A 26,522-nucleotide genomic window follows, 5' to 3' on the forward strand; every position below is an offset into this window, starting at 1 on the left:
TTTCAAGACAGGGGAAGTGATTGGTAATGTTAAGATCCTGAAATGAAGGTAGTCAGGGGTGAAGTCACATACGGCATTGTAGGCCATGAAAAAGAATTTAAATTTTAATCTGAATAAGATGAGAATCCATTGGAGGAGCCTCAACTCAGAATGATAAACTCCCTCTGAATGATGAGGTTGAGAGCAGAAATGGAAGTTTGCAGAACTAGGTAGTAATATATTGTAGTCATTCAGAAAAGATAGGATAAAAGAGGTAGAAGTAGTAGAAAACGTAAGTGGAGGTAGAATTGAAATTTTACTGATAGAGTTGATATATAGCTTTGGATAAAGAAGAATCAAGTGTGTCTCCCTAGATTTTGACTCAATCAACTAAGTAGATGGTAGTGCTTTTTATCGATGGGAAAGAGCAGAGATAAAACAAGTCTAGAGAAGAGTAATCATATCAAGTCTGACATTGAACATGGGGAGCTTCAGTTCAGTAGAAGATAAGTGAAAATATAATTAAATTTCTAAAATCAAATACAATAGCTGTGAGGAGCTGGTTGGCTGTAATGTAGGGTCTCTGTGAAGTTGCTGTCAAGATAGCTCTTGGGATTGCACTCACCTGACAGCTTGACTGTGGCTAGAAAATTTGTTTCTGAGTTCATTCAATATGGTAGTTGCCAGGAGCCCTCAGTTCCTCTATAACTGCTGGTTATAGGCTTCAGTTCCTCACCACATGAATTTCTCCATAGGAAATAGACATACATATCATTTCTACTGTGTTCTGTTTGTTAGAAGTAAGCCATTAAGTACAATTCAAAGGAAATGAGAAATACTCTATCTTTTGAATAAAGGAAATTCAAAGAATTAGGGATATCTTTTTAAACTCTCAAAGAATTTTAAAACGAGTAAAGAAAGCCTAAAGTCTATCAAGTATCATCAGATTATAGTTTGTTACTGTGATGACTCTTGTTTCATATCAAAATGTCAGGCTGACACTTGCATTCCAAGAACTGAATACTTCATATATACAGAGTCCCTTTTAAGGAAAAGCAAGTCTTACATAAACAAGCCATCACAATCCAAAAATTATCATTTGATTGATCCTTTTTGTCTCATCAATATTCATTAAACCATTATCATTAGGTATCAAGCTTTAATTTTTATGTCTTTGTGTGCTTTACCCAGGTTATTGCTTACAACTCAGAAGGTAAAAGTAATCCAAGTGATGTAGTGGAATTTACTACGTGCCCTGATAAACCTGGAGTACCTGTAAAACCTTCAGTTAAAGGAAAGATACATTCACACAGTTTTAAAATAACTTGGGGTAAGATATTTGCATATTTTTACATTACTATTTTTATATTTGGTTAAAATTATTTCAATATTAAGTTAATTTTTAAGATATTTGAATAAATGTAAGCTCAAACAAGTTCAATAAGAGATAAAGATTCATTCAGTTTTTGAGGATATCTTTTGTGGATAGCTTTGTACTCACACTAAGCTCCGATTTCATGCACGAAGAACTTAGGGCTCACTTAGGCCTATGAGCAGGGGTAGCAGCACTGTGTCAAATGAAAGATTACTGAATTTGTCTCTAAGGACACCTGAGTCATTCTAGCTCAAGAAAAAAGAAAATTTCTATTCACTTAAAACATGTATTGAGCATTTGCTTATAAGCTGGTGGGAAAATAATACAGTAATGAGATGGTATTATAGGTGATTCTTTTTTCTTTTTAATCAAGACTAGATTTGGCTTTCCATTTATTGGGATTGTGCTGTCATTTTTAAGTTGCATGTACTTTGCTAATGACCACTTTTGCTTCTTTGAATAGACCCACCAAAAGACAGTGGAGGATCACCCATCAATAAATATGTAGTGGAAATGGCAGAAGGTCCTAATGGTAAGCATGACTAGATTTATACTCCTTATCATTACTTCATGTTTTCTAATGTTTCTTTTTCTTTCCTCTTGAATTTTTACCTCTGTAGCACTGAGGATTTTGCTTTTTATGACTCACTTTCAGTTGTAAGGTCCAGAGATACAGTAAATCAAATATAACACTGCTATATCTTTTTTTCTACATTTACTTTCCTTTTTTCTTTTTTCTTGTTTGTGTATACCTAGACTAAAGATTTCTGAAGATAGTTTATTCAGTTAGATTTATAACCGGCTAGATAATCCCTTGAATGATTGCATTAATTATTGACTGTCCTTAGTCCATTGGAAGCTTTTGTTTATAGGAACTAGTAGGGCTTATTTTGGTTTTTTGAAATGCCATCTAATTATAAATTAGCTGTAGATATCAGGTGCTTCTGATGAACTGAAAATATATATCTGACCTGTGGGAAACTTCATGGCTTTCCTCTTCTATCATGTAGATGATTATATATGGATACATTTACAAAAATAAGAAAAGTGGGATTTTTTGCCCTTTGACTTGAATATTATCCCTGTATATTGCATGAATGAGAGATTTCCCATATTTCAATCAGAGTAACATACTTGCTTTAATTCTTAAGCATAAGTGAACATGGTATAAAAATATATGCTGAATTGTGAAGAATGCATTTAAAGCTATTTTAAATGTGTTTTAATTTGTAAGACATTACTTATTAAGATATTGGTTATTATACTTATTGTTCTGATCTGGTGGTAAAGGTATTCTTAAGAATTTGCAAGTACTTTAGATTTTCAAAACTGAGTGAGAGAGAACATTGTTTAACCATCTTGCTGTTCCTTTAGTGCAATATAATAAAACTCTGAAATTAAGACGTATTTTCAGTGCATTGTTTTAAAGATTACAAATAGCTATTTCTTAAAGTTGCTTAATCCATAATAAAGACATATTACTGTCAATTTTTTAAAAAGAAAAAAAAAGATTTATAACCGGCTAGATCAGAGAAAAATTACCACTGTAATTTAATTGTTATATTAGTTCAAATAATAAATTCTATGCCTAGTGACTATTCTTCAATCATATTTCTATGAAATGAAATATTTTCTGCAAAAAAAATATGTCTTGGGCCTCCCTGGTGGCGCAGCGGTTGAGCGCTGGGTTGCGAAGCTGCCCTCAGTCTCTGCAGCGCCAGTTCGATCCCCGGCCACCGGCGAGGGTCCCACATGGCAAGCCGACCTCTCCTGCCACCCGCTGCTCCCCTCAGCAGTGTATTTCGTCAGTCTGTCTATTCTGCTCCCTGCTCTGGCTCTGGTGAATTCTCTCACCCTCCCGTGCTTCTGACTGTACCCAATGCTTGTATAAATAAATAAATAAATCTTTAAAAATATATATGTTAATTAAGAACAAACTTCCTATCTTGTTGGTTCTTTCTTCTTTTTATGTGTCATAATGTTATTACTGGATCAGTAAACACATTTAAAATGCTTAATTAAAAGTGAATTATCAATCTAAGCCAAAGCCTGTACAGAGTTACAGAGCTATTTCACATCAACAAAGCCATGCAAATTTATCTAGGAAGCTGCACACATAAAGAAAATTAGATCATTTCCAGGAAACTCAAAACAAGCTTAAATTGTTTCTGACAAATTGTATAAACACTTTCATAGTGAAGCTAGGATACCTGCCGTGTCCATGATACCACAATGTTAAACATTACCTTGTAGCTGATTGAACATAATTCTTCACTTTACAGGAAACAAATGGGATATGATATACAGTGGAGCTACTAGGGAACATCTTTGTGATAGACTGAACCCAGGCTGTTTCTATCGTTTACGAGTTTACTGCATCAGTGATGGAGGACAGAGTGCGGTAATACTTACATGCAGTTTTTTTTTTTAACTTGATCAAATAAGGTGACATCACCAGATGGCAAGTCAAATATTGAAATATATCCACAAATATATAAAAGTAATTTCTGTACCAGGTGGCTAACTTTATAGTAACAAGAATATTCTAAATTAATGCTTAGCTGATAGTCAGTATTCAGTGAATATCTATTGTGTGGTTGGTATTTAGCTTTAGAAAAACAAATATATGAAAACAATGCAGAATATTTGTAAATATAAATCTTAGAATGATGCTCAGATAACAGAAATGGAAATAAGATGTAGATTGATTTACTGTTCCATAAATACTATATGTCAGTTCAAACCATAAAATGCCATTTATTGCTTAAGCACAGATTCTCATACTTAATTTCAAAAAGTTGGCAGTTATTATTAGAGACTCATTAACCAAAATGGACTTAAATTGTGCCTTTGATGACAGTATACTGGAGAGGTAAATTTTTTGATCAAGAATGGTTTCTTGGAGCATTCATATTATTTCTCAGATTAATTTAATGCAATTAAGGTATAGTTTTTAAAAATGAATTACAAGCATTTTATTGAAAATGCAAGTATTGTGAAACTGAGTGCAAGTCCTGCCCAACAGGCCTATGATACAGTTGCTTCATTTTTTTTTTTAACGAGAAAAATCTCCTGATTAAAAAAAAAAAAAAAAAACCACTCCCACCTCCAAAAATCCTATTTTTCTAATATTACAGCATTCTCATATAGGATACGTTTCTGGATAAAGTGATGATCAAATATTTTATTTATAATTGGAAAAAATGTTATGTTTAAGCTTTAATAATACAGCGCAGATAGAGGAATATGGCACAGAGTTTTTGTTCTTTTTTAAAATAGAATAGAAACTAAAAATGTCATATGCCTGGAAAAGTTTACCTGATTTTCAGATTATTTTTAGATGGAAAAGAAGAGGGAGAGTGGTTTTTTTTTTTTTTAATAAATTAATATTTGGGTTAAAAATATAGTATACAGCAAAGTAGCCAAAACAGTCTAAAGCTCCTGCAAACAAGGCACATGGTATTTACAGAATATCAAAACATCCTTCCTTGTAAGAGATTTTTGGGCTCATTTAGACAGGATCAAAAATTATGCCCATTTAGTGGTTGTGGAGGTTTTCATTTTTCAGTTATGGAAAGAAAAGAAGTCTTGTTCCCTCCACCACCACCCCAATTTGTGTTTATGTAAGTTATTCACATATATTCACGTAGTATAAGCATTTTATTTGTTTATATAAAATTTAAATTTTAGTGGTTTGGTGGGTTTTAATTTTTATTCACAACTTTGTTCCTTTTTAGTTGATAACAAGTAAAACTTAAATTACTGGTGCAATCTTTGTGTTTGTGTTATTTTCCCTTAACAAAAGCAATCTGATTATTTGGCTTGGGGCATTTTTGTTTTGTTTTTGCTTTTGTTTTGGCAGGTATCTGAGTCTTTACTTGTGCAGACTCCAGCTGTGCCTCCTGGCCCATGCCTCCCTCCCAGAGTACAGGGTAGACCCAAAGCAAAAGAAATACAGTTACGATGGGGTAATTTCCATTTTAGTAATAAATTATGATTAAATTAGTACTAAATATGGTCATATTAAATTGCATAAATCTTTCCACCTTTAGGGCCCCCTCTGGTCGATGGTGGATCATCCATTTCCTGCTATAGTGTGGAAATGTCTTCTGTAGAAAAAGATGAACCCAGAGAAATTTACCAAGGTTCTGAAGTAGACTGTACTGTGAGCAACCTTCTTCCTGGAAAGACTTACAGCTTCAGACTGCGTGCTGCTAACAAAATGGGGGTAAGAAACAGTGTTGACTGAATTATAATCACATTGTGTTTCATTTTAACACATCATTTTTATTATTTGGCCATTTTGGTTTATGTAACTCCATTGATAAATAAGAAAAGGTCAGTATATACCATGATCTAATTGTTATAGAATCTCAATATTTTCAAACCTCACTTAACTGTTTCTGTCACTTTAGACTTCAATTAGACTAAATTTACCATTCGGGTGGTACTAACAGAGTTTACTTGGTAAATTTAAGAGTATGTATTTCACATGATAAAATACTTAGAAAAATTAAGTTTTTTGGTAGTACTGGTTATATGCAGCATTTTCTCTCAGTTGGCAACTAGTTGTGATTTATTTTTTACATAAGGAAAAAGAATTTATATTTTCAGCATTTCTGGTTTTGCGTAGTTCTTTTCTTAATACTAATCATGTATCTGTACAATGTCACAAAAATAAACAAAATAGGTGATATCTCCATTTTATAACTGAAGAAACTGAGGCTCAGTAAAACTTTTACTTTGCCCATCATCTTATAAACTAAAAGTAATGATAGAGATAAACCACAGACTCAAGTTTGTCAGACTCCAGACCATTTCTATTCAACCTCTCATCTCTCTACATTAAAAACAGGTTCTCTAAGGATTGAGCAGTAATTTTCTTTTTTTTTTTTTAATTTTTTTTTTTTAATAGAGGCATGCTTTATTTATTTGTTTTGCTGGTTTTGTTTTGTTTTTTGTTTATACATGCACTGGGTACAGTCAGAAGTGCGGGAGGGAGTGTGAGAGAATTCACCAGAGCCAGAGCGGGGAGCAGAGCAGGCAGAAGGACCGAAGCACACTGCTGAGGGGAGCAGGGGGCGGCAGGAGAGGTCTGCACGCCATGTGGGACCCTCCTCTGGTGGCCTGGGAGCAGCCGGGGATCGAACCGGCGCCGCAGAGGCCGCGCGCAGTTTCGCAACCCGGCGCTCAACCGCTGCGCCACCGGGGAGGCCCCGAGCAGTAATTTTCTTAACCTCAACTGAGTAAACGCTGTTTCTTTAAACTGTTCTATAATTAAAATTTCACAAAATAAAGTTTTTCCCCTTCCCAGTATTTCAAATTTTAGTGAACGGTACTGCATTTTACACCCTATTTTCCATCTGAGTTCAGTACTTAAATTTATAAACATTTTAATTTTTTGTATGTCAAATTTATGTAGTTGGCAGTTCTTACATGTTTCTTCCTGCCCGATGTTATCATTTTGTCAGCCCCCAAAAAGCTACAAACACTGGCATAGCATCTTTAATACTTGTGCTCCCTAATCTGTGTTTTCAGGTTTAATAATTTGTCAAAGTGATCTTAACATTTGCTTTCCATGCTTCCAGAAAATATATATTTTAGACCCTTGTAAAACTATTCTAAATTTTAAGAATTTAATCTGCCTACTATTGCGCATGCCTTTAATTGGTATCTACTCCTTAATTTCTCACATAATTTTTTCTGACTTAATTTGACCTACCTAATTCCCCAGTGCCCTGCCCTTTTTACAGAAAACAGTTCATGAAGGAGTAAAGAGCAAAAAATGAAAATATATAGTAAATGACACTTTAAAATAGCCCACACCTTCCATGATCATTAAATCACTGAATCTTTTTGCTTTTCATGGATGCTTTTAGCATTTTATTATGGTGTGGTGATGCACATCTTATAAATGTAACTCTGTTCTTCTGAATCATAGACAATGATGAAAACCAATGTTATTTCAAACAAACAAATAGAATTACATTATGAACAGTTAGTCTTAAAGGAAAGGAATGATGCACTTAATTATTTGTGAGTATTTCTGTAGAATTGTTAATCAGTGGCTTAAAAAATGAAAATTGGTTATATTTGTTGTTCTAGTTTGGACCATTTTCGGAAAAATGTGATATTACCACAGCCCCTGGGCCACCAGGTCAATGCAAGCCCCCTCAAGTGACATGCAGATCTGCAACTTGTGCACAAGTGAATTGGGAGGTAGTCATTACAATTTCCATCGACTTACTTATTTTTTTTAAGCAATTAGAATAGTTTATATGAAAGAAGAGGATATTGGTCATTTTTGCATCCTTAATCATACCGAGTAAGAATTAGTTAAGTTCATGTGGTAAAAAGTAAATTCTTAGTACTCTTTGAAGCATGTAAGTCAGTCATATTTGCTTTACAAATATTTAGACTTGTTCATCATGTGCTTTGTATTTTATCAAAGGCCTTGTCTCAGTACAAGATCTTTAGCCGCTGGTGAACTGAATGTTCAGAATAAACAGTCATAGGAATTAGTATAATAGTATTCTATAATACTTATTATCTCCATTGTATTTATTGTGTATAGTAATAATCAGTAATGATAATTACATTTTCAATTTCCTTTGAAATTTAACAAAGAAAATATCCTTGTGGGAGTTAACATTTTACATTACTTAATAGAATTATGTTGAAGTATATTTATCTTAAAATACTTTTTCTAAAGTGACTCTGAAGTCATTTTCTACTTCCAGTTCAAAACAAAGTTGTATTTTTTGGCCAATCTTAAATTCAGATGGACTTAATAAATAAAAATGTAACAGTTGAACAGTTTTAATTCTACTTAAATGTTTTAAATAAATTCAAAAGAAATCCAGTTTTTTATACCTCGGGTAGTCAAAATTTTTGCCCAAAAGCTGCTTAATGTTAAAACTTAAAATCATTATCCTTTTCTTAATTTGAAGGTCCCTATGAGTAATGGAACTGATGTTACTGAATATCGATTGGAGTGGGGAGGAGTTGAAGGAAGTATGCAGATATGTTATTGTGGACCTGGTCTCAGTTATGAAACAAAGGGACTTTCACCAGCAACTACCTATTATTGCAGAGTCCAGGTAAAAGCAATCAGTACTCTGTCAGTTACTCTAGTCAATTTTGTTTTTCATGAGCATTTTCATGGTCTTGTCTTTGTTGACTTAAGGACTGTTAATTTGTAGGCTCTGAGTGTTGTGGGTGCAGGCCCTTTCAGTGAAGTGGTAGCCTGTGTGACTCCACCGTCAGTTCCTGCTGTTGTGACTTGTCTTCAAGAAATAAGTGATGATGATATAGAAAATTCCCATTATTCGCCTTCTACATGCCTTGCAATAAGTTGGGAAAAGCCTTGTGACCATGGTTCAGAAATCCTTGCCTACAGCATAGACTTTGGAGATAAACAACCTTTGACCGTGGGAAAGGTTACAAGCTATATTATAGACAATTTGCAACCAGATACAACATACAGGTACATTCTGAAAACTATGTTAATTTTTACAGAGACCAGGGAGATACTTTAAATAGAACAAAAATAAACTTAGCTTTTTGCTTTTTTTTTTTTTACATGACACTTAGAATACGAATTCAAGCCTTGAATAGCCTTGGAGCTGGGCCTTTCAGCCATATGATAAAATTAAAAACTAAACCCCTCCCTCCTGATCCACCTCGTTTGGAATGTGTTGCCTTCAGCCACCAGAACCTTAAGCTGAAATGGGGAGAGGGAACCCCAAAGACATTATCAACAGATACTATTCAGTACCACCTTCAGATGGAGGATAAGAATGGAAGGTAAGTATTCTTAATTGCCTCTTTATTATATAGTTTCTGAAATTTTAACTGTGCAAGTTCTTATAAATAGAAGTAAATAAGACATTTTCAAAAACAATTCTCATTGGTGTTGTTTTTCACAACATCAGGAAAATACAATGAAGATTTCCTGTAAGTAGAAGAAACTTTAAGTGGACTATTCTTTGGCTCTCTAATCTACTTTCAGCACTCACCAACACTTATTTCCAGCAAAAGGCAATAATTACAATGAATGATTGATTGGCTTATGACTTCTGAGAAACTTGAGAACTGGGATGATGTCTCACTCTCTTCCATACCCCCTCACAGATCTGCATGTATAGTTCAGTTCTCCACCGTCAGATCTCAGACGTACTATTAATTATCCAGTTGTCTTACTATTTAGCCTCTTACTTGTGCTGCCATCTTGTACATTTTTATTACATCCATACCATATACTCTCACCAGCTAATTCAGACATTTAGAGTTAAAATATTTATAATGTAAATTATTCAAATGCCCTTCTTGGCCTTTTTTTCTTTTTTTTAAACATCGTAGACCATATAAACAATGCTTGATAAGCCCTCCACAGTTGTTACTCTTCAATATTTTAAGAATTTGGATTTTACTTTTCTGCTTTTCACTCAAGACAATTTATATAGCTTACTGATTCAGGAACTAGTGACAATTTTTCCTATGCACTCTTTTTTTGTTGGGTTTGCTTCTAGCCAAGTATTTAAATGGAACACATGCTGCTTATAGTGAATATTCTCTATCAGAAATATTTACACATTAAAATAATATACAGAATTAAAGATACTGAATTACCAGTAAATGCATTACATAGAGCAGACACTAATGATAATTTCCTGAAAGCTGTACCTTGATGAATGTTAGCCTTTGTTCTCAACAGAATTTTAATATTCTTTGTAGCTATATTGCTAGAAAGAGGTTCTTTTCCTTGCCACCACAGTTCTTTAGTATAGATATTTACATTAAATATATGTTGTTATTGCTGGGTAAATCTTTTAAATTCTTTCCATCCCCTTTATAGTGTTAACATTTGGCATAGTGCAAGAAGGCTTACTTGAAGCAAGTCTAAAATAATGTTTGGTTGAAAAGTAAATAAAGATTCTGTTAAATAAGATTCTATTTTAGTCTATATTCTGTTAAAGAAGTTCAAACTTAATGTATAACACATCTAGGAAGCTGTAGGAAATTAGTCAATGATGGCCTTTGGCAATGAAAAATAGAGAAATTAAAACCTTTTATGATACTGTAAACTTATTATTAAATTTCATAGCTTCAATTAATTTTATATTTTTGGTCACTTTCCTACCCTTTGATTTTTACAGCTATTTATACTTGCTGTGGGATCTTATTAGAATGCTACTTCAGTTATTCTCTGACCACAAGTTTTGTCCCTGTATAGCTTTTTCCAATGGTTTTACCTCTGGTGTTTTTCCTATCATTAAAAAAATGTATTTTGGAGGCTATAGAGTCAAAGCTTACTACTTTAGTAAATATAATTAGTTGTCATTAAATATTTCTTCATTTTTAACCTGACTAGAGTTTCCAGCCTACTAGAATTATATGAGCAGTCTATGATTCCCCAGTTACCAGTCAGAAATATTGAGGAACAGCCAACTTATGGATAACAAAGATGATGTTAAAGTTGGCACCGATATAAACTAATACTAACTCAATTTTTAAAAATTAAACTTTCCATCTAACAGTCCAAGTGGATAATTTATGGGAAATTGTATATTCTCTCATAGTGCTTTGTAAATATCTAGAAAATAATCACTAAATCAACAAATTATGCTGGTAACTGATAATTGTCTTTTTCCAGATAAAGATAAGGAAAATTAAAATAACAGTGTAATCTCATAGCTCAGATCCTTACTATAGTTGACAAATTGTGTGCCTATAACTCTAGTTAGAAATAATTTATAGTGAAAATGTGGTGTTCTGTATTTAAAAATATATACATTAAAAAACAGCAATCAAAAAGTTGAGAAAAGTAGTTACTGTGATTGGAATTTAGAAATAAATTTTGGGAAGGCCATGTCCAAATGGTAAATTTATCATTTTGTGACTTTCATTATATGATTAGAAAACACAAATTTATTTGGTGTGACAAACCATTCCTGGGTTATAACTTCATTATTTAGGAGTAACTACTGTTCCTAAATAATGTCCCAACTGTGCTATTTTAGTGGTTTTTAAACATTTTCATAAGGTAGTCAAGATTTATTTTTAATAAGAATCATTTCCATCGTAGGTTTGTGTCTTTGTACAGAGGACCATGTCATACATACAAAGTACAAAGACTTAATGAGTCAACATCATATAAATTCTGTATTCAAGCTTGTAATGAAGCTGGGGAAGGTCCTCTCTCCCAAGAATACAGTTTCACTACTCCAAAATCTGTCCCAGCTGCCTTGAAAGGTAAGTTATATATCCTTAAGTTATTTTCTTTAATAATAATGTTAAAGGCATTTTTATATAATGTTTAATATACTGTTATTAAAATTTATCCAATATATGTCTAACATTTAAATTACAAGAAAAAAATTATAGACAGGCCCACCTACTGAGGGTTTCATTTAATAATAAAAGCTATTTTATCTGGCTCATCAATACCCAGACTCATACTAGTTTTTGTCACTGATATTTTTAATATCTGACATAAAAATGATAAATTGAATACATAGCATGGTTTTCTAATAGGGTCCCTATGCTATTTCTGCTATTGTTACTTAAAAGGGGAAAATCACAAACTTCATTTTTTGAATCATTGCTATTTCATTTATTTGGATTTCAGGGAGAGAAAGAACCAAGTCATCTGTTAATTAAAACATAAATTCTTTGTAAATTTTATTTCAAAATATACATATTTGTATATTCACAGGCATACCACTTTTTATGGAACTTTGCAGATACTGCATTTTCACAAGACCCTCCACCAACAAAAAATTACAGTTTACTGAAGGCTCAAGTGATAGCACTTTTTAGCAATAAAAAAGTATTTTTAATTTAATTTTTAATTAATATTTATATAGACATAATGTTGTTCAGTAGACTACAGGATTCTATAAACAATTTTTGTATATACTGGGAAACCAAAAGATTCTTGTGACTTGCATAATTTCTATATTTCGAGTTTGTGGTGGTCTGGAACTGAACCCACAATGTCTCTGAGGTATGCCTAAAGATATATATATCTATCTTTAAAATTAACTTTAAAGGAGTCCTTATTTTTTAGTGACTCCAACAAGGATTACAATGTGCGTTTAGCCATTAAACACTAAAGTTCCTCATGTTCGGAGGACAACTCATAGGCTTATAGTATAATATCCTGGGTTGTGTACTTGAATGTATCATTTATTAAATAGATTCATAGTTATCAATACTGTTCTTACATTGTCTGTTTATGTTGATGATTTTCAATGAGTCATTTTTCTGTTCTCTTATCTGGTTTAGTCTCTCTTGGTCTTAAATTTGCTGATACTAATCCCATAGTACCCACTATTGAGTAGGCAATATAAGTGGCTAACCAACCTAACCAACTTTGGGGGATTAGTTTCAACTTCTTAGATTTCTTAAATTTTTAAATTTCATGTTCTAGTTAATGCTCTTAGAAGTAAGTACCTTGTTCTAAAAATGGTACTTAGTTCAATGAAAACCATGTATGAGAAAATCTTTTGGTCAGTGTGGCCACTGTAGCACCTGTAAATAGTATGACTTGGAGCTAATAAGAGTGCATCATTGACTGTTTCTCTATAAAGTTCAAAAATTCATTGATACTTCAAGTTGATTACTGGATTTTAAAGATTTTTTAAATTTACTTTGGTTAAACAAGTGTCTGTGTGATGTACCAAGTACCTCAGATTATATTTCTTTTTTTCTCTATAGCCCCCAAAATAGAGAAAGTAAATGATCACATTTGTGAAATTACATGGGAGTGTTTACAGCCAATGAAGGGAGATCCAGTTATTTACAATCTGCAAGTCATGGTGGGAAAAGATTCAGAATTCAAACAGGTTTGTGCCAAGATGTAAATCTATGAATACATATTTTTACATTTCTTGTTTTTATACATTTTTCAATACAAACTTTTAACTGTCCTTACCGTTCTAATTCAGAAACTTTTGTTAAGAAGTTACTATGTTCCAAGGATTACTATGTAGTATCTCGTGATTCAAAAATTTAGGGGCATGAACTTTAGTTAAACAGATTATTCATTCATTTGTCAAGTATTTATTAAATTCTGTGTGAGGTACTTAGGATACAACATTGAACAAAAAGTTCTTGCTTCTGTGGAGCTTTACATTCTGTTAGAAAAAGAGCCAGTAAAAGCAAATAAACATATCAGTGCATCATGTCAGATGGTGGTAAGTGCAGTGGAGACAAAGTAAAATTCAATAAAAGGAATAAGGAAGGATGGACAAGTGCTATTTCATACAGGGCAATCAGCTCTCATTTAAACAGAGACCCAGAGGAAATGAATATGGGGAGAAGCGCATTTTAGAAGAGAAGGCAATAGGTGCAAAGACCTTGAGGCATTTAGGAGCATATCTTGCTAAATTTAATGAGCAAAAAGGAGGCCAATATGGCTGGGGCAGAGTGAGCAAGGGGAGGAGTCATAAATAAAATCAGATAGGGCTTCCCTGGTGGCACAGGCGGTTGAGCACAGCACTGTGAAGTTGTCCGCAGCCTCTGCAGTGCCAGTTCTATCCCGGTGGGCCAGCGAGGATCCCACATGGCGCGGCAGACCTCTCCTATCTCGCCCACTGCTCCCCTCAGCAGTGTATTTCGCCAGTCTGCCTGTTCTGTTCCCATTCTGTCTCTGGTGAATCCTCTCACCCTCCCATGCATCTGGCCTGTACCCCGGTTCTTGTAAAAATAAATAAATAAATCTTTTAAAAATAAATTAATTAATAAAAATAAAATCAGATAGACACTCCACCCCCATTTTACACTACCCTTGTGAATGGTATGGGGTGTTGTAGGACATTATGGGCCATACTATGCCTCTTTTAGTTCGTGTAAAATGAGGAACCAACCAATGGAGTATTTTGACCAAAGTAGTCACATGATCAGAAAAAAATCATTTTGCCCAGAGTGGTACAGAGAAGAAGCAGAGAAGACCAGTAAGAGTCTTTTACAATAATAGTAATATTATAGGGCAGTGTTATAAATATGACAATAAACACAATTATTATGGGAACCTGGAAGAAATATCACCTTCTGGCCATGAAATTCAAAGACAGCTGCCTAAAAGGATGAATAGAAGTCAGATGAACACCAACATTCCCCACTTATAAAAAGATTTAAGTTTTTAAAATGTAACTAGTATTCAACCTGATTTTCCTGTTTTGCTGCTAACTTTCTGGATCTTTGAGAGCCTTTAAACTGGGTTATTTTAGTATCTTTTCTTTTCCCCACTAGAAAATTGATCATCTGTTTCATTCAGTTTTGTGCTATTGTAATAACTATAAACAATAGAATATTTTTCAGTATGATTTTCTTTCAAGATTTGTTACATATAGAGGTATAATTTCTTAACTGATATTACAAAAGGACCCAAAGAGATTAAATTTGGCATGTGATTATTTATCTTTATTAAGCCATCTGCAAATTGACATGATTAGATTTGAATACAATTTACAGATAAGCAGGTTTCCTTCCAAGGAAGAATTAAAATTAATATCAAAGAAAATGTAATTGTATTACATACTTAAAGGAAATAGGGATCCCACATTAGAGTAGTATATGAATTTCAATAAACTTGTATCACTACATAAAGCAGCAGTGCTAATTCTAATTCAACCCTTTTTTTAAAAAAGATTTTATGCATACAAGAACTAGGGTACAGGTCAGAGGTGGGGGGGGGTGTGAGAGGATTCACCAGAGACAGAGTGGAGAACAGAACAGACAGACAGACTGAAACACACTGCTGAGGGGAGCAGTGGGGGAGACAAGAGAGGTCTGCTGCGCCATGTGTAGCTCCCTGGCCAGCTGGAGCTCAAATGCGTGCTGTAGAGGCTGCAGCTTGCTTCATAATGCTGTGCTTAACCCCTTGTGCCACCAGGGAGGCCCCTAATTCTAATTCAACTTTAAATTAAGGGAGTATGATGTTGGTTCATGAGTGAATTTGGTGGTGGAATTTCACAGGCACTACACCTGAGAGGAGAAAGCAAACACTGTTGAAAAATGACAATGATGTAAAAATATATATGTATACATATATATAAATATTTTTTTAAGATTTATTTATTTATATAAGAACCGGGGTATAGGCCAGATGTGTGGGAGGGTGAGAAGATTCACCAGAGACAGAGCGGGGAACAGAACAGGCAGACTGACGAAATACACTGCTGAGGGGAGAAGCGGGCGCAGCAGGAGAGGTCTGTGCGCCATGTGGGACCCTCGCCAGCAGCCGGGGATCTAAAGCAGCTTCATGGCCCAGCACTCAACCACTGCACCACCAGGGGAGGCCCTATGTAAATTTTTTTTAAAAGCTAAATTAACCCTATCATCACTTTTGCTTACTTTAGATTGTAAGCATGATGTAAAACTTAAAATAATGCTTTTTTTTAAATCTTACCAAATATGTGCTCATCTAAATCACTTAAATGTTTATAAAACTTTTTAATCTGTTGGCAAGTTATATTCTAAAGGTTTTTGAGGGTTATTTTTTAAAGAGTTTGCTTTTATATTTTACTTAATTTATTTGATGTTCAACAAATATGTATTAAATACTATTTATGGGCATCCCTGGTGGCTTAGGGGTTTTTTCAGCACTCTCACTACAACAGTACACCATGAGGGCCTGAGTTCAATCCCTGGCCAGGGAGCTAACCCACACAGGGTACAGTGGACCTCTCCTTTCTCGCCCGCTGCTCCCCTTAGCAGTGTATTTCAGTAAATCCACCTGCTCTGCTCCCCACTGTCTCCAATGAAGTATCTCACCCCCTACAGTTCTGCCCTGCATCCCAGTTCTACTACTCAAAAATAAAATCTAAAAAATTAATTAAAATTTTAAAAATACTAATTATAAGGCATTGTTGGGGGCCACATTATTAACTTGCTGTTCAGATTTCAAGAAAGTTTAGAATTTAGCAAGCACATAGAAATTTTATAATTGTGATATTTTACATAGTCAAACAGAGTTTTTAAAGTACAGTAAAGATAAAGGCTACTTTTAAAAAGAAAACATTTATTCCAGCTGGATTTTAGAACATTCTCCCAAAAGCAGTGTCATTTAAGTGATTCTTTTTGGGGCCTGGTGAGCCTAGTAGAAAGAAGCAAGTATGACTTATAAGCCTTAAGAATGTATATAGTGGAAGAGGCCTGGTATTGATGGATGTTTATAGCATTAGGCACTATTTATGTTTTTAAGAAAGGCATTATTTATGAGTTGGTGGTTGAGTTTTTAGTGTAGTCTTTGAAAATCTGTGTATCCTATAATGTGCTGAGTTTAGGGATCTGTAGCAAATTAGCCTGACAACAAGAAGTACTTATGACCCTAGACCAGACTTAGAAACAAATTCCTCTCTTTCTTCATCCCTCTTTGATCAGATAGTAACTTTGCCTGAACCCTTGCTGTCTTCCTGCTGCCTTCTGCTCCACTCTCTAGCACCTTACCTAGACTTGCTCCATTTTCTTAAATTTCCTGTCCCTCTGACTTTCACCTCCCTCTCACTACACATCATAAGTCCCAAAATACACAGTATAAGTGATCTTAAAGGTAGTAGGAAAAATACTGATTGCTTAAGAAAAGTCATACCAAAAATGAGATGTCTGCTGACTTCTTTAATCTTCTCAAAAATATATACAATTTTTTTTAGATTTATTTATTTATTTATTTATACAAACACTGGGTATAGTCAGAAGCACGGGAGGGTGAGAGAATTCACCAGAGCGGGGAACAGAACAGGCAGATGGACCGAAATACACTGCTGAGGGGAGCAGCAGGTGCGGCATTTAATCACCAAACCTACTGAACCTAATAGCTTAGCCTACATAAACATACACCATTAGCCTATAGTTGGGCAAAATCTAACACAAAGCCTATTTTGTAATGAAATGTTAACATTTATTGAATACTATACTGAAAATCTGAAAAACAAAATGCCTAATACAAAATACAGTTCTACCAAATGTGTGTCGTGTAAGTTCAAAAAAATAATAAGTTGTGGGAGATGGTCAAGAAAACCAACTTGAACTTATAGACAAGTAAATATAAATCCTTTAGAAGAGTCATCAGGGATATAGTTGCTCTCACAATCTTAGTACTGGCGGACTTCCTCCTCCTCATTCACATTCAAGGAAAAGAAAGCATTTGGTTTACAAAGCCATCCCTGAGCTAATGATTTGCCAGGGCTTTGCTTAAAGCAGTCAGGGCCTACCTCTGGAATTAGAAGTGAGGTCAGCCACAAGTTCATGGGCTGGGTAAGGGAGCTGTCAAAACCCCATCCAAAATCTGGTTATTGATTCCAATGTCAGAGAAAAGGTGCCAGGACTAGGACAGTGGCCTGTTGGATTCTGTACAATCTCTCCCTTTCTCAAACATCTGAATTTCAATTCTCAAATGCAGGGTTCCTCACGATACCCACAGTTCTGGTTGGTTTTTTTAAGGTCCAAGTGATTCTTTTTAGTTTTTAGTGGTAAATGAGAAACTTATTTTCATGCTTTTGGGGAGGTTAATAGTTAATAGTTTTTTTTTAAGAATATTGGTTTGCATTATTGTATATAATTTAGAGGAATAGATTCATACCTCCTCAGCCAAGTGGTTCTTAGGCACAATTAAGAACTACTCTAAAAGCACCAAGTTTACTTGCAACTCCCTCCACAGTTACGGAGAGGAAGAATGGCAAATATAAGAGCTACATAGTGATTTGTTTATTTTGGTTATTGGTGAGATTTTTTATTGTTCTCTTAATGATAGAGGCAAAATTATTTGCAGTAGTACATTCATCAGATACAGAAAGATCACATTAGTCATGTGTTAAAGACAGTTCAGTTACAAACCATATATACAACATTGGTCCCAACAGGCTATATGCTGTCTAGGTTTGTGTGATTACACTCTATGACATTCATACGATGACAAAAATTACCTAAACAGCACATTTCTCAGAACATAATACCTGGTGTTAAGTGGTGCATAGTGATGCATTTCCCAAATTATGTGACCACATAGACTTTTTTTTTAAAGATTGATTTATTTATTTATACAAGCACTGGGTACAGTCAGAAGCGTGGAGGGTGAGAGAATCCACCAGAGCCAGAGCGGGGAACAGAACAGGCAGACTGATGAAATACACTGCTGAGGGGAGCAGCGGGGCCAGCAAGTGAGGTCTGCGCGCCATGTGGGTCCCTTGCCAGCAGCCAGGGATTGAACTGGCGCTGCAGAGGCTGCGGACAACTTCGCAGACCAGCGCTTAGCTGCTGCGCCGCCAGGGAGGCCCCACATAGGCTTTTTTTAATGCCATTTTTATTTTGTGTGTCATAACGAATACTTTGTAATGTAACAAAGGGCATGATAGATCTTGAAGGGTTTCAATAGTCTGAATTCAGTCTAAATGTCTTTAAAAATATTACTAAAATCATCATCTTATACTAACTGGTATCAGTAATACTATGCCTCATGCCATTTGTTAGATTTTTTCCTAACCATATTACCATGTTCGTTTGGAGGTAAATGGAAAGTAATTTTTTTTTAATCTATATATATATATGTGTGTGTGTGTGTGTGTACATATTTTACATCATTGTTCATTTTTGTACAAAGTATGATTGTATGCTATCTCCTTTTAGATGTTTTCCCCATAAAATTCCCACCACCAGTTCACCCGTGAACCATCATCATAGTCCCTTGTGCTCTTCTCTCCCCTGTTTTGATCCTTCTTCGTCTCCCTCCTCCTTTGCAGAAAGTCTCTGTTTTATGGTTGCCTCCTAATTTTTTTTTATTGTTAATTTTTTTTTCTGGGTCTTTATTCTCTTATATTCCTCCTATAAGTGAAACCATCCAATATTTTTCTTCTCCCTTCTGGCTTATTTCAATGAGCATGATCCCTTCTAGCTCCATTCATGTTGCTGCAAATGGCATGAGTTTGTCTTTTTTTGATTGATAAATAGTATTCCATTGTGTATATATACTACGTAGTCATTATTTTTGGGCATTTGGATTGTTTCCATATCTTACCTATTGTAAACAGTGCTGTAGTAAATACAGGGATGCAGGTATCCTTTTAAATTAATGTTTTTGTACCCTTGGGTAAATTCCTAGGAGTGGCATTGCTAGGTCATATGGAAGCTCCATTTTTAGTAGTTTGAGGAACATCCACACAGCTTGGAAAGTAAATTTTAAAAGACAAACGTAAGTGTAACCTATTATATCCATAAGACATTTTTTCCTAAACTGATCTCATTGTATATGTACTATTTCACACTGCTTTCTCATATAACCTCCCGATTTAAGTTAATCCTATTATCATCACCCAGACTTGAACCATTTCAGTACTCCCACTTGATGGGATGAATGGAGAACATTTTCTGCATCCTCAGAACTAACTATAGTCACCATTTTCTTTAAGATTCAACTTCAGGCTTACTTTTTCAATACACTTTTTTATAGATCTTCTCTGCATCCATTGATGCACATTTTGACTTATACATCATAGTTGGTAATCCACTAATTTAGTGACTTTTATTAAGTATATTATATGTTAGATCTGGAGATAGGAAAATGAGATAAAGATCCAACTCGCTTCTTTGGGAGCAATTATGTAAAGATTTAGTTTTACAACCCAAATGAGGCAACTAAAATTGCATGAAAAATTGGTACCCCAGATTTTGGTAAATCTGACTCCTAACCCACCAGCTAGCTGGGAGAACTGAAGTTACTGTTAGCCTTGGTTTTCTCATTTATTGAATAAGGGGAGTAACTCATTAATGGAAATGATAGTCCATGTATTGAACATTCACTGTATGCTGGACACTCAGAAATACGCTAACAAGTACTGGTTTAATTCATTCTGTTAATTTCCATGCAAAGTAACTGCTGTGGTACCCATTGTCCTAAGGTAATTGGTCAAATAGCACATGGGATGAGATGTGGCAGAGCAGATCCCATGGGTGCCTAGTTTCAGTATATATCCTCTTAATTATTTGCACACTCTTGAAAATCCTTGAAAATCCATGGAATTCCATTCTTGTTATTTCCTAGCTCTGTGGGATTGTCAGAGGAGGTAAGTTTTGAGATTCTGTACTATGATTCTGAGAGTTATCTCTATAAAATTTATAAAATGATTTCCCATGGACACTGAAAAGCACCCCTTATTCAGTGTTTCATTCAACAGACATCTTTGAAATGATACGGGAAACTAGTGATACAAAGATAATGGGGCACAAGGTTAGACACTGTTCCTTTTTCATGGGATGATTTCACAGAACTTTGGATTCTCACATTTAAAGAAACCAAGGTGGTACCTGTGAGCTGATTTTGCTTATTCTCTAGCTACTTTGAGGACACATCTTCACTCGTTAATTGGTCTGTAAGTTCTCCTGACCTTTTACAGTAGACAAGTTCTCTAGTAGAGAGGTATTTTTTAAATGCCATTTAATATTGTTTAAAAGATAAACTAAGCAATAATACTCACTAGTTTCCATGTAAAAAATTATTCTTAAATTAGCCAATGTAGCACACATTTTCTGCCCAGCCTTCACATACAACTTTTTTTCCTAATACTAACAGATTTACAAAGGTTCCGACTCTTCATTCCGGTATTCAAACCTTCAGCTGAACTGTGAATATCGTTTCCGTGTGTGTGCCATTCGCCAGTGCCAAGACCCTGTGGGGCATCAGGACCTCGTGGGTCCCTACAGCACCACAGTGCTTTTCATCTCTCAGAGGACTGAGCCACCAGCCAGCACCAACAGAGACACTGTGGAAAGCACGAGGACCCGTCGGGCATTGAGTGATGAGCAGTGTGCAGCTGTCATCCTCGTGCTGTTTGCTTTCTTTTCCATTTTGATTGCCTTTATCATTCAGTACTTTGTAATCAAGTGAAAATATAACTTTATTTTTAATACTTTATTACATTTTATTTTGTCATGTACTAAAATTTCTGTATTGCTTTTACAAAAACAGTGGCCTTTGGCACTGGCATTAAGACTATATTTAGCACATCATTTTTGCCATTTTCAGTGCTCATATTGTTAGGTAGAGGCTGGCACCTTATAAAAATGCAAGCCACAGAAATAGCATTTTGGGGTTTCTGTTGGGGCTTTTTTCCTTTTTTTTTTTTTTTTTTTTTTTTTGACTTGCCTTCTTAATACAACAAACTTTCTAAGAGGCAATGATATATAATTGATATTTTGACCAATCAGCATGAGTGTAAAAGTGATAACCTGATCTGTTTGTTTTATAAAGATTATACCACCAGATGAGAAATTCAGAATGATTAAAACTTACACTAACATGCTATATAAAATTGTTAAAGTCTGATGCTGTGAAAGCAATCTAGTGCTATATTTCTACCTCCTCATTTGTCTTAATTATTTGGTAAGTGGGATTATGATGAATAACTGGAGGGGCTTAGCAAATGAAAACTGGATGAAAGAATATACATGGGGAAAAAGCTTCTCATTTGATAAATGTGGAGTTCTTCATTACAAATATATATTCATGAATTCACAGTAAATCACAAAGAAAGCACAGATAGTTTACTTGGCCTCAAAATATTTAATGTTTACTCAAAAAGTACCTCTTCAAGTTTTGAGAATATGTAAAAGAACAGAGGACTTCTAGGTACTCTTTAAAAAGTAATATTACCAACTCTGAATTTGAAACTTTCTTGGTTTTATGAGGCTTTGAAATATATATGTATGCACCTTCACATGGCATATATAAAACTATACAAACCAAGTGTAGATAATATAAATACATACACACACACACACACACACACTCTCACACTCTCTTTCACTTGCTCCATCTACCTGATGTAGGCTAGTTTGAAGAACTCCTATAAGTTTTGCTGCTTCTCCCATAACTACTGCCATCACCATCAGAATCATAATCAAACCTAACTTTTTTGTTTGGGACACCAAATCTAAAGACAAAATTAATTTGCACCAGTAAACTTTGAGCTGCTTTCTTTCTTGAAAAACTAATGTTTAATGTAATGTCTGTTTGGATACTGTTCCAAATTGTTGATTGCATGTGGTTAATGTTGCATTAGAGCACTTTGCAATTGCATAATTCATTAATGTTTTGTGAGCTTGCATTTGTGAGTTATTGGATGATCAGATTGAATTTTGTCAAGTATCACATTGTACATCTTGGATAGATGTCGATGACTGCCAGTAATAATACAGTTTGTAATGATACTATCTAAAATTCTTGTTTTATCACATGTCATCTGTAAAACACTTGTAACTAGCCTTTTTAATTTATTATTTGAATTTTAGGGTAGTGAATCACTAATTTTTAGTTGCTGAGGTTATTAGCATTTTAGTGATTACTATAAGCACTTCTGTCAGTCTTTGGGAAAAACATGTTTTGTGCTTTGAAGAACTCTGAAGAATTTCTCTTATTAGAATGGGCATGTATTGTAATTGTTTTATGTCAAATGATTCATGCTGTAGAGAAAAAACATTAATCTTTGTTCAAAAAAGAAGCAGATATACTTGGCCTTTCCAAGTGGTAAGAATGATGTCACTATAAAATACTGTATGTTTACATTTTATTTAATTTTAATCTCTTATTCATAGGCTGATAACCTTCCCCCAAAACAACGATTTGTGATTACGATTGTTTTCTAGAAACTTCTTTAAAGTGCCACATTTGGCAGTACAAATGAGTTTGAGTGTAATAGCCCAGAGATTTCTATATAGTTGAATGTCTAAAATGGTAAAATGTGCCACTGTGGCAGTTACAGTGGCTTATGTTTTTCATAGTGACTCAAATGAACTCCTATTTTTGATAGTAAATGTCATTTAATAGCGTCCTTGCCATTTGAGCCTCACTGCAAAATTAGTGCAGAGGAGAAACCAATTTTTAATGTAATCTTGATTTTACCTCATATATTGTACATTCCAAAAACTCTAAACTTTTTAAAGATTATAGATACACTACCAAACATATCACCTTAAAGTTGTATAAGGTTGAACTTCATACAAATGGAAAAAATATAATCTCATAAAAATACATAAACTATGTAGCAAAAGTATCTTTAAAATCCATGGAGAATAAAAGTTGTATCATTCTTTTTTGAGATATATTTATTGTATTTATATACATTCATGACTTGCTGCCTCTTTTAGAAAATGAAATGTTAAGGTTATCCCCTCTTGTAGTGGACATACAATTTCACCAAAGGCATTCAAATCTCTAGAGAATCCACATTTAAGAAAAAAACCCAGCATAGTATTGAAGCTAAGAGGTGGTATCCTAGGGACTTCATATTATGCAATTCACTACATAACTTGCTTTCTTTACATTTATAAAGAATACAGATGGATCCAAGGTAAACTTCCTGTTGGAAGGAAATCTCTGGCCTTACTTTTCTGTATTCTTTTCCTGTTTCTTCATACCTCATTTCTCAACAGTCCTCCCAGTTACTCTAATAAGAATAAATCAAGCAGATATATGTGCCCTTGTGTTTACTGCAACACTAATAACCAAGAGCTGGAAACAACCAGAAGTGCTCATTGACTTAATTTTCAAAAAATAGTGAAGTCCTGGCATTTACAACAACCTAAAAGGTTATTGTGCTTAGTGAAGTAAGTCAGGGGAAAAAAACCAAGTTAAATTTTTGGAATATAAAGACTAGCATTGGTTACCAGAAGGATATGGGTAAAATTGGGAAAACATACAACAGTATGGTGAAGCATTGAATTGGACTTAGTCGTGAACCTGATGCAGTATATGTACATGTTGATTGTCAGTGATACACAACTGAAACTTAATGCAGGGTACAATTAAAGCATAGAGAAGTCAAGCACTCTGCCAAAGGATAAATGGTAAACAAATGATGGAATAGAGATTTAAATCCATGTGTCTGGTCTAGTACCCCTACACTTGACCACTATTCTTGGGTTTCTCCCCCAAAAGTCCTGAAGTGTAGGAAGGAAATACTTAATACTGTATTTTTTATAGCATGTATTGAGTACTTTTGTATGCCAGGCATTTTGCTAGCCACTTTGCCATATCCAAAATAACTCAACAGCCCTCTAATATTTGAACAGAAAAAAGAAAGGAAAATCTGGAACAGGAGTAGCAAAATGTGAGTAGCCCTTACTTATTTTGAGTCCACACCAAGCCTACGTAGAAACCATTTTCCTAAACATTGATCCAAGTATGAAAACCTTTACACTGTTCCTCAACACCATTGAGACAAGGTGATGTGTTTAAAAAGGAAGTATAGCTACTGCGTGGATGAACCCTGAAAACACACTAAGTTAGAGAAACCAAACGTAAAAGTTCACATTGCATGATTCTATATATACGAAATAGCTAGAATAGGTAAATTCATAAAGCCAGGAAGGAGACTGGTGGTTGCCAGGAGCTAGGGAGTGGGAAATGCTTAATGAATAGGGGTCTTATTTTGGAGATGTTTTGAAACTTGATAGAAGTGGTGGCTGTACAACATTGTAAATGTGCTTAAATGCCACTGAATTGTTAACTTGAAAATGGTTTATTTTAGGTGAATTTCACTTCAATTTTTTAAAAGGGATATAAAACCTAAAGACTCATCTGTAGGTAGCATAGCACCCGGGACACCATCAAGTCAACAAAAACTGACCAAGTCACTGCGTCCATTTTGCTAAATCAGCAATCTCACTTCATTTTTAAATTTCTAAGACCTCCTGGCTGTTTCCACTATTTTCAGTCTATAGGTTGTGTGGTTTGCAAAGGAATGATGGGGCCTTCCCAGACTTAAGTCATTACCTCTACCTGACTCTACTATTTCTACAATAACCCAGTGGTCCTAGAGAAGACATGACATTTATAGTTTTAGTTTACCAATGACATGCAAGAAAGATGTCCCTATATGGTCACATAAGAGCTTTTTCTCAAAACCTGTATCCTGAAAAGTCATCAAGATAACAATATTTGAGGGGAAAATCCATGTATTAGGTGTTCAAATAACAGTAGTAAATTTATGATACTCTAAATTTGACTCAGACCCATTTAAAACAAGCATGGTATTAGTATAGTCCAATTCATTGTAAATCTGGCTCAAAATTACTTCAGAGGAATGAAGAGGGTTAAACTACAAAAGGTCAAGAGAGCATACATATTTACAGAAAAACACAGTGTTTGACAATAAAGAATTGGCTTTTTTTTAACTAGCAACAACAAATGTTGGCGAGGATGTGGAGAGAAAGGAACTCTCCTGCACTGCTGGTGGGAGTGCACATTGGTCCAACCACTATGGAAAGCTGGGTGGAGGTTCCTCAACCTACTAAAGATAGAGCTTCCATATGATCCAGCAATTCCACTCCTAGGTATTTACCCAAAGGACACAGAAACATTAATTCCAAAGAGCACCTGCACCCCTATGTTTATAGCAGCACAATTTGCAATAGCTAGGCTTTGGAAACAACCCAAATGCCCAAAAATAGATGACTGGATCAAGAAGATATGGTACATATACACAATGTAATATTACTCAGCATTCAAAAAGATAAACACATGCAATTTGCAGCAACATGGATGGGATCATGCTCAGCAAAATAAGCCAGAAAGAAAAAATACCGGATGGTGTCACTCATAACAGGAATCTAGAAAACCTAAATAAGAGGCGAGGAGGGCCTCCCAGGTGGCGCAGCGGTTGAGCGCTGGGTTGCGAAGCTGCCCGCAGCCTCTGCGGCGCCGGTTCGATCCCCGGCTGCTCCCCGGCCACCAGAGGAGGGTCCCACATGGCACTGCAGACCCCTCCTGCTGCCCGCTGCTCCCCTCAGCAGTGTACTTCGGTCCTTCTGCCTGCTCTGCTCCCCGCTCTGGCTCTGGTGAATTCTCTCACCCTCCTGCGCTTCTGACTGTATCCAGTGCATGTATAAACAAAACAAACAAACAAACAAATAAAATAAAACATGCCTCTATTAAAAAAAAAAAATTTAAAAAAAAAAAATAAGAGGCGAGGAAAAAGAATATAAGAAAGAAAAAAATCAAAATCAACAAACATCTATGAACCAGAGACACACTTTGGGGGCAGGGGGGCAGGGAAAGGAGGGATTGGGGTCAAAATCAAGGGGTTGCAATTGGTATGGGGAATATAAAAATAAAAAATAAAACAGTGATGAGCCAAAAAAAAAAAATTGGCTTTTTTTAATATTTATGTAT

General features: G+C 34.8%; 1 protein-coding gene across 2 annotated transcripts in view; it reads left to right on the forward strand.

The window, feature by feature from the left end:
* Positions 1-21,239, forward strand: part of FNDC3A (fibronectin type III domain containing 3A) — a gene marked incomplete at both ends in the record, with an annotated part of 135,775 nt that extends 114,536 nt beyond the window's left edge. For both annotated transcript variants that reach the window (XM_084234466.1, XM_084234467.1), the window contains 12 exons: positions 1,171-1,309; positions 1,818-1,886; positions 3,637-3,755; positions 5,217-5,322; positions 5,407-5,582; positions 7,460-7,573; positions 8,305-8,454; positions 8,557-8,840; positions 8,948-9,160; positions 11,442-11,608; positions 13,076-13,203; positions 20,925-21,239. In XM_084234466.1, the coding sequence (XP_084090592.1) occupies positions 1,171-1,309; positions 1,818-1,886; positions 3,637-3,755; positions 5,217-5,322; positions 5,407-5,582; positions 7,460-7,573; positions 8,305-8,454; positions 8,557-8,840; positions 8,948-9,160; positions 11,442-11,608; positions 13,076-13,203; positions 20,925-21,239 (1,980 nt within the window). The remainder of the gene's footprint in view (positions 1-1,170; positions 1,310-1,817; positions 1,887-3,636; positions 3,756-5,216; positions 5,323-5,406; positions 5,583-7,459; positions 7,574-8,304; positions 8,455-8,556; positions 8,841-8,947; positions 9,161-11,441; positions 11,609-13,075; positions 13,204-20,924) is intronic.
* Positions 21,240-26,522: the final 5,283 nt, after the last annotated feature.

This window comes from Talpa europaea (assembly GCF_964194135.1).
Source record: "Talpa europaea genome assembly, chromosome: 6".
Classification (NCBI taxonomy): domain Eukaryota; kingdom Metazoa; phylum Chordata; class Mammalia; order Eulipotyphla; family Talpidae; genus Talpa; species Talpa europaea.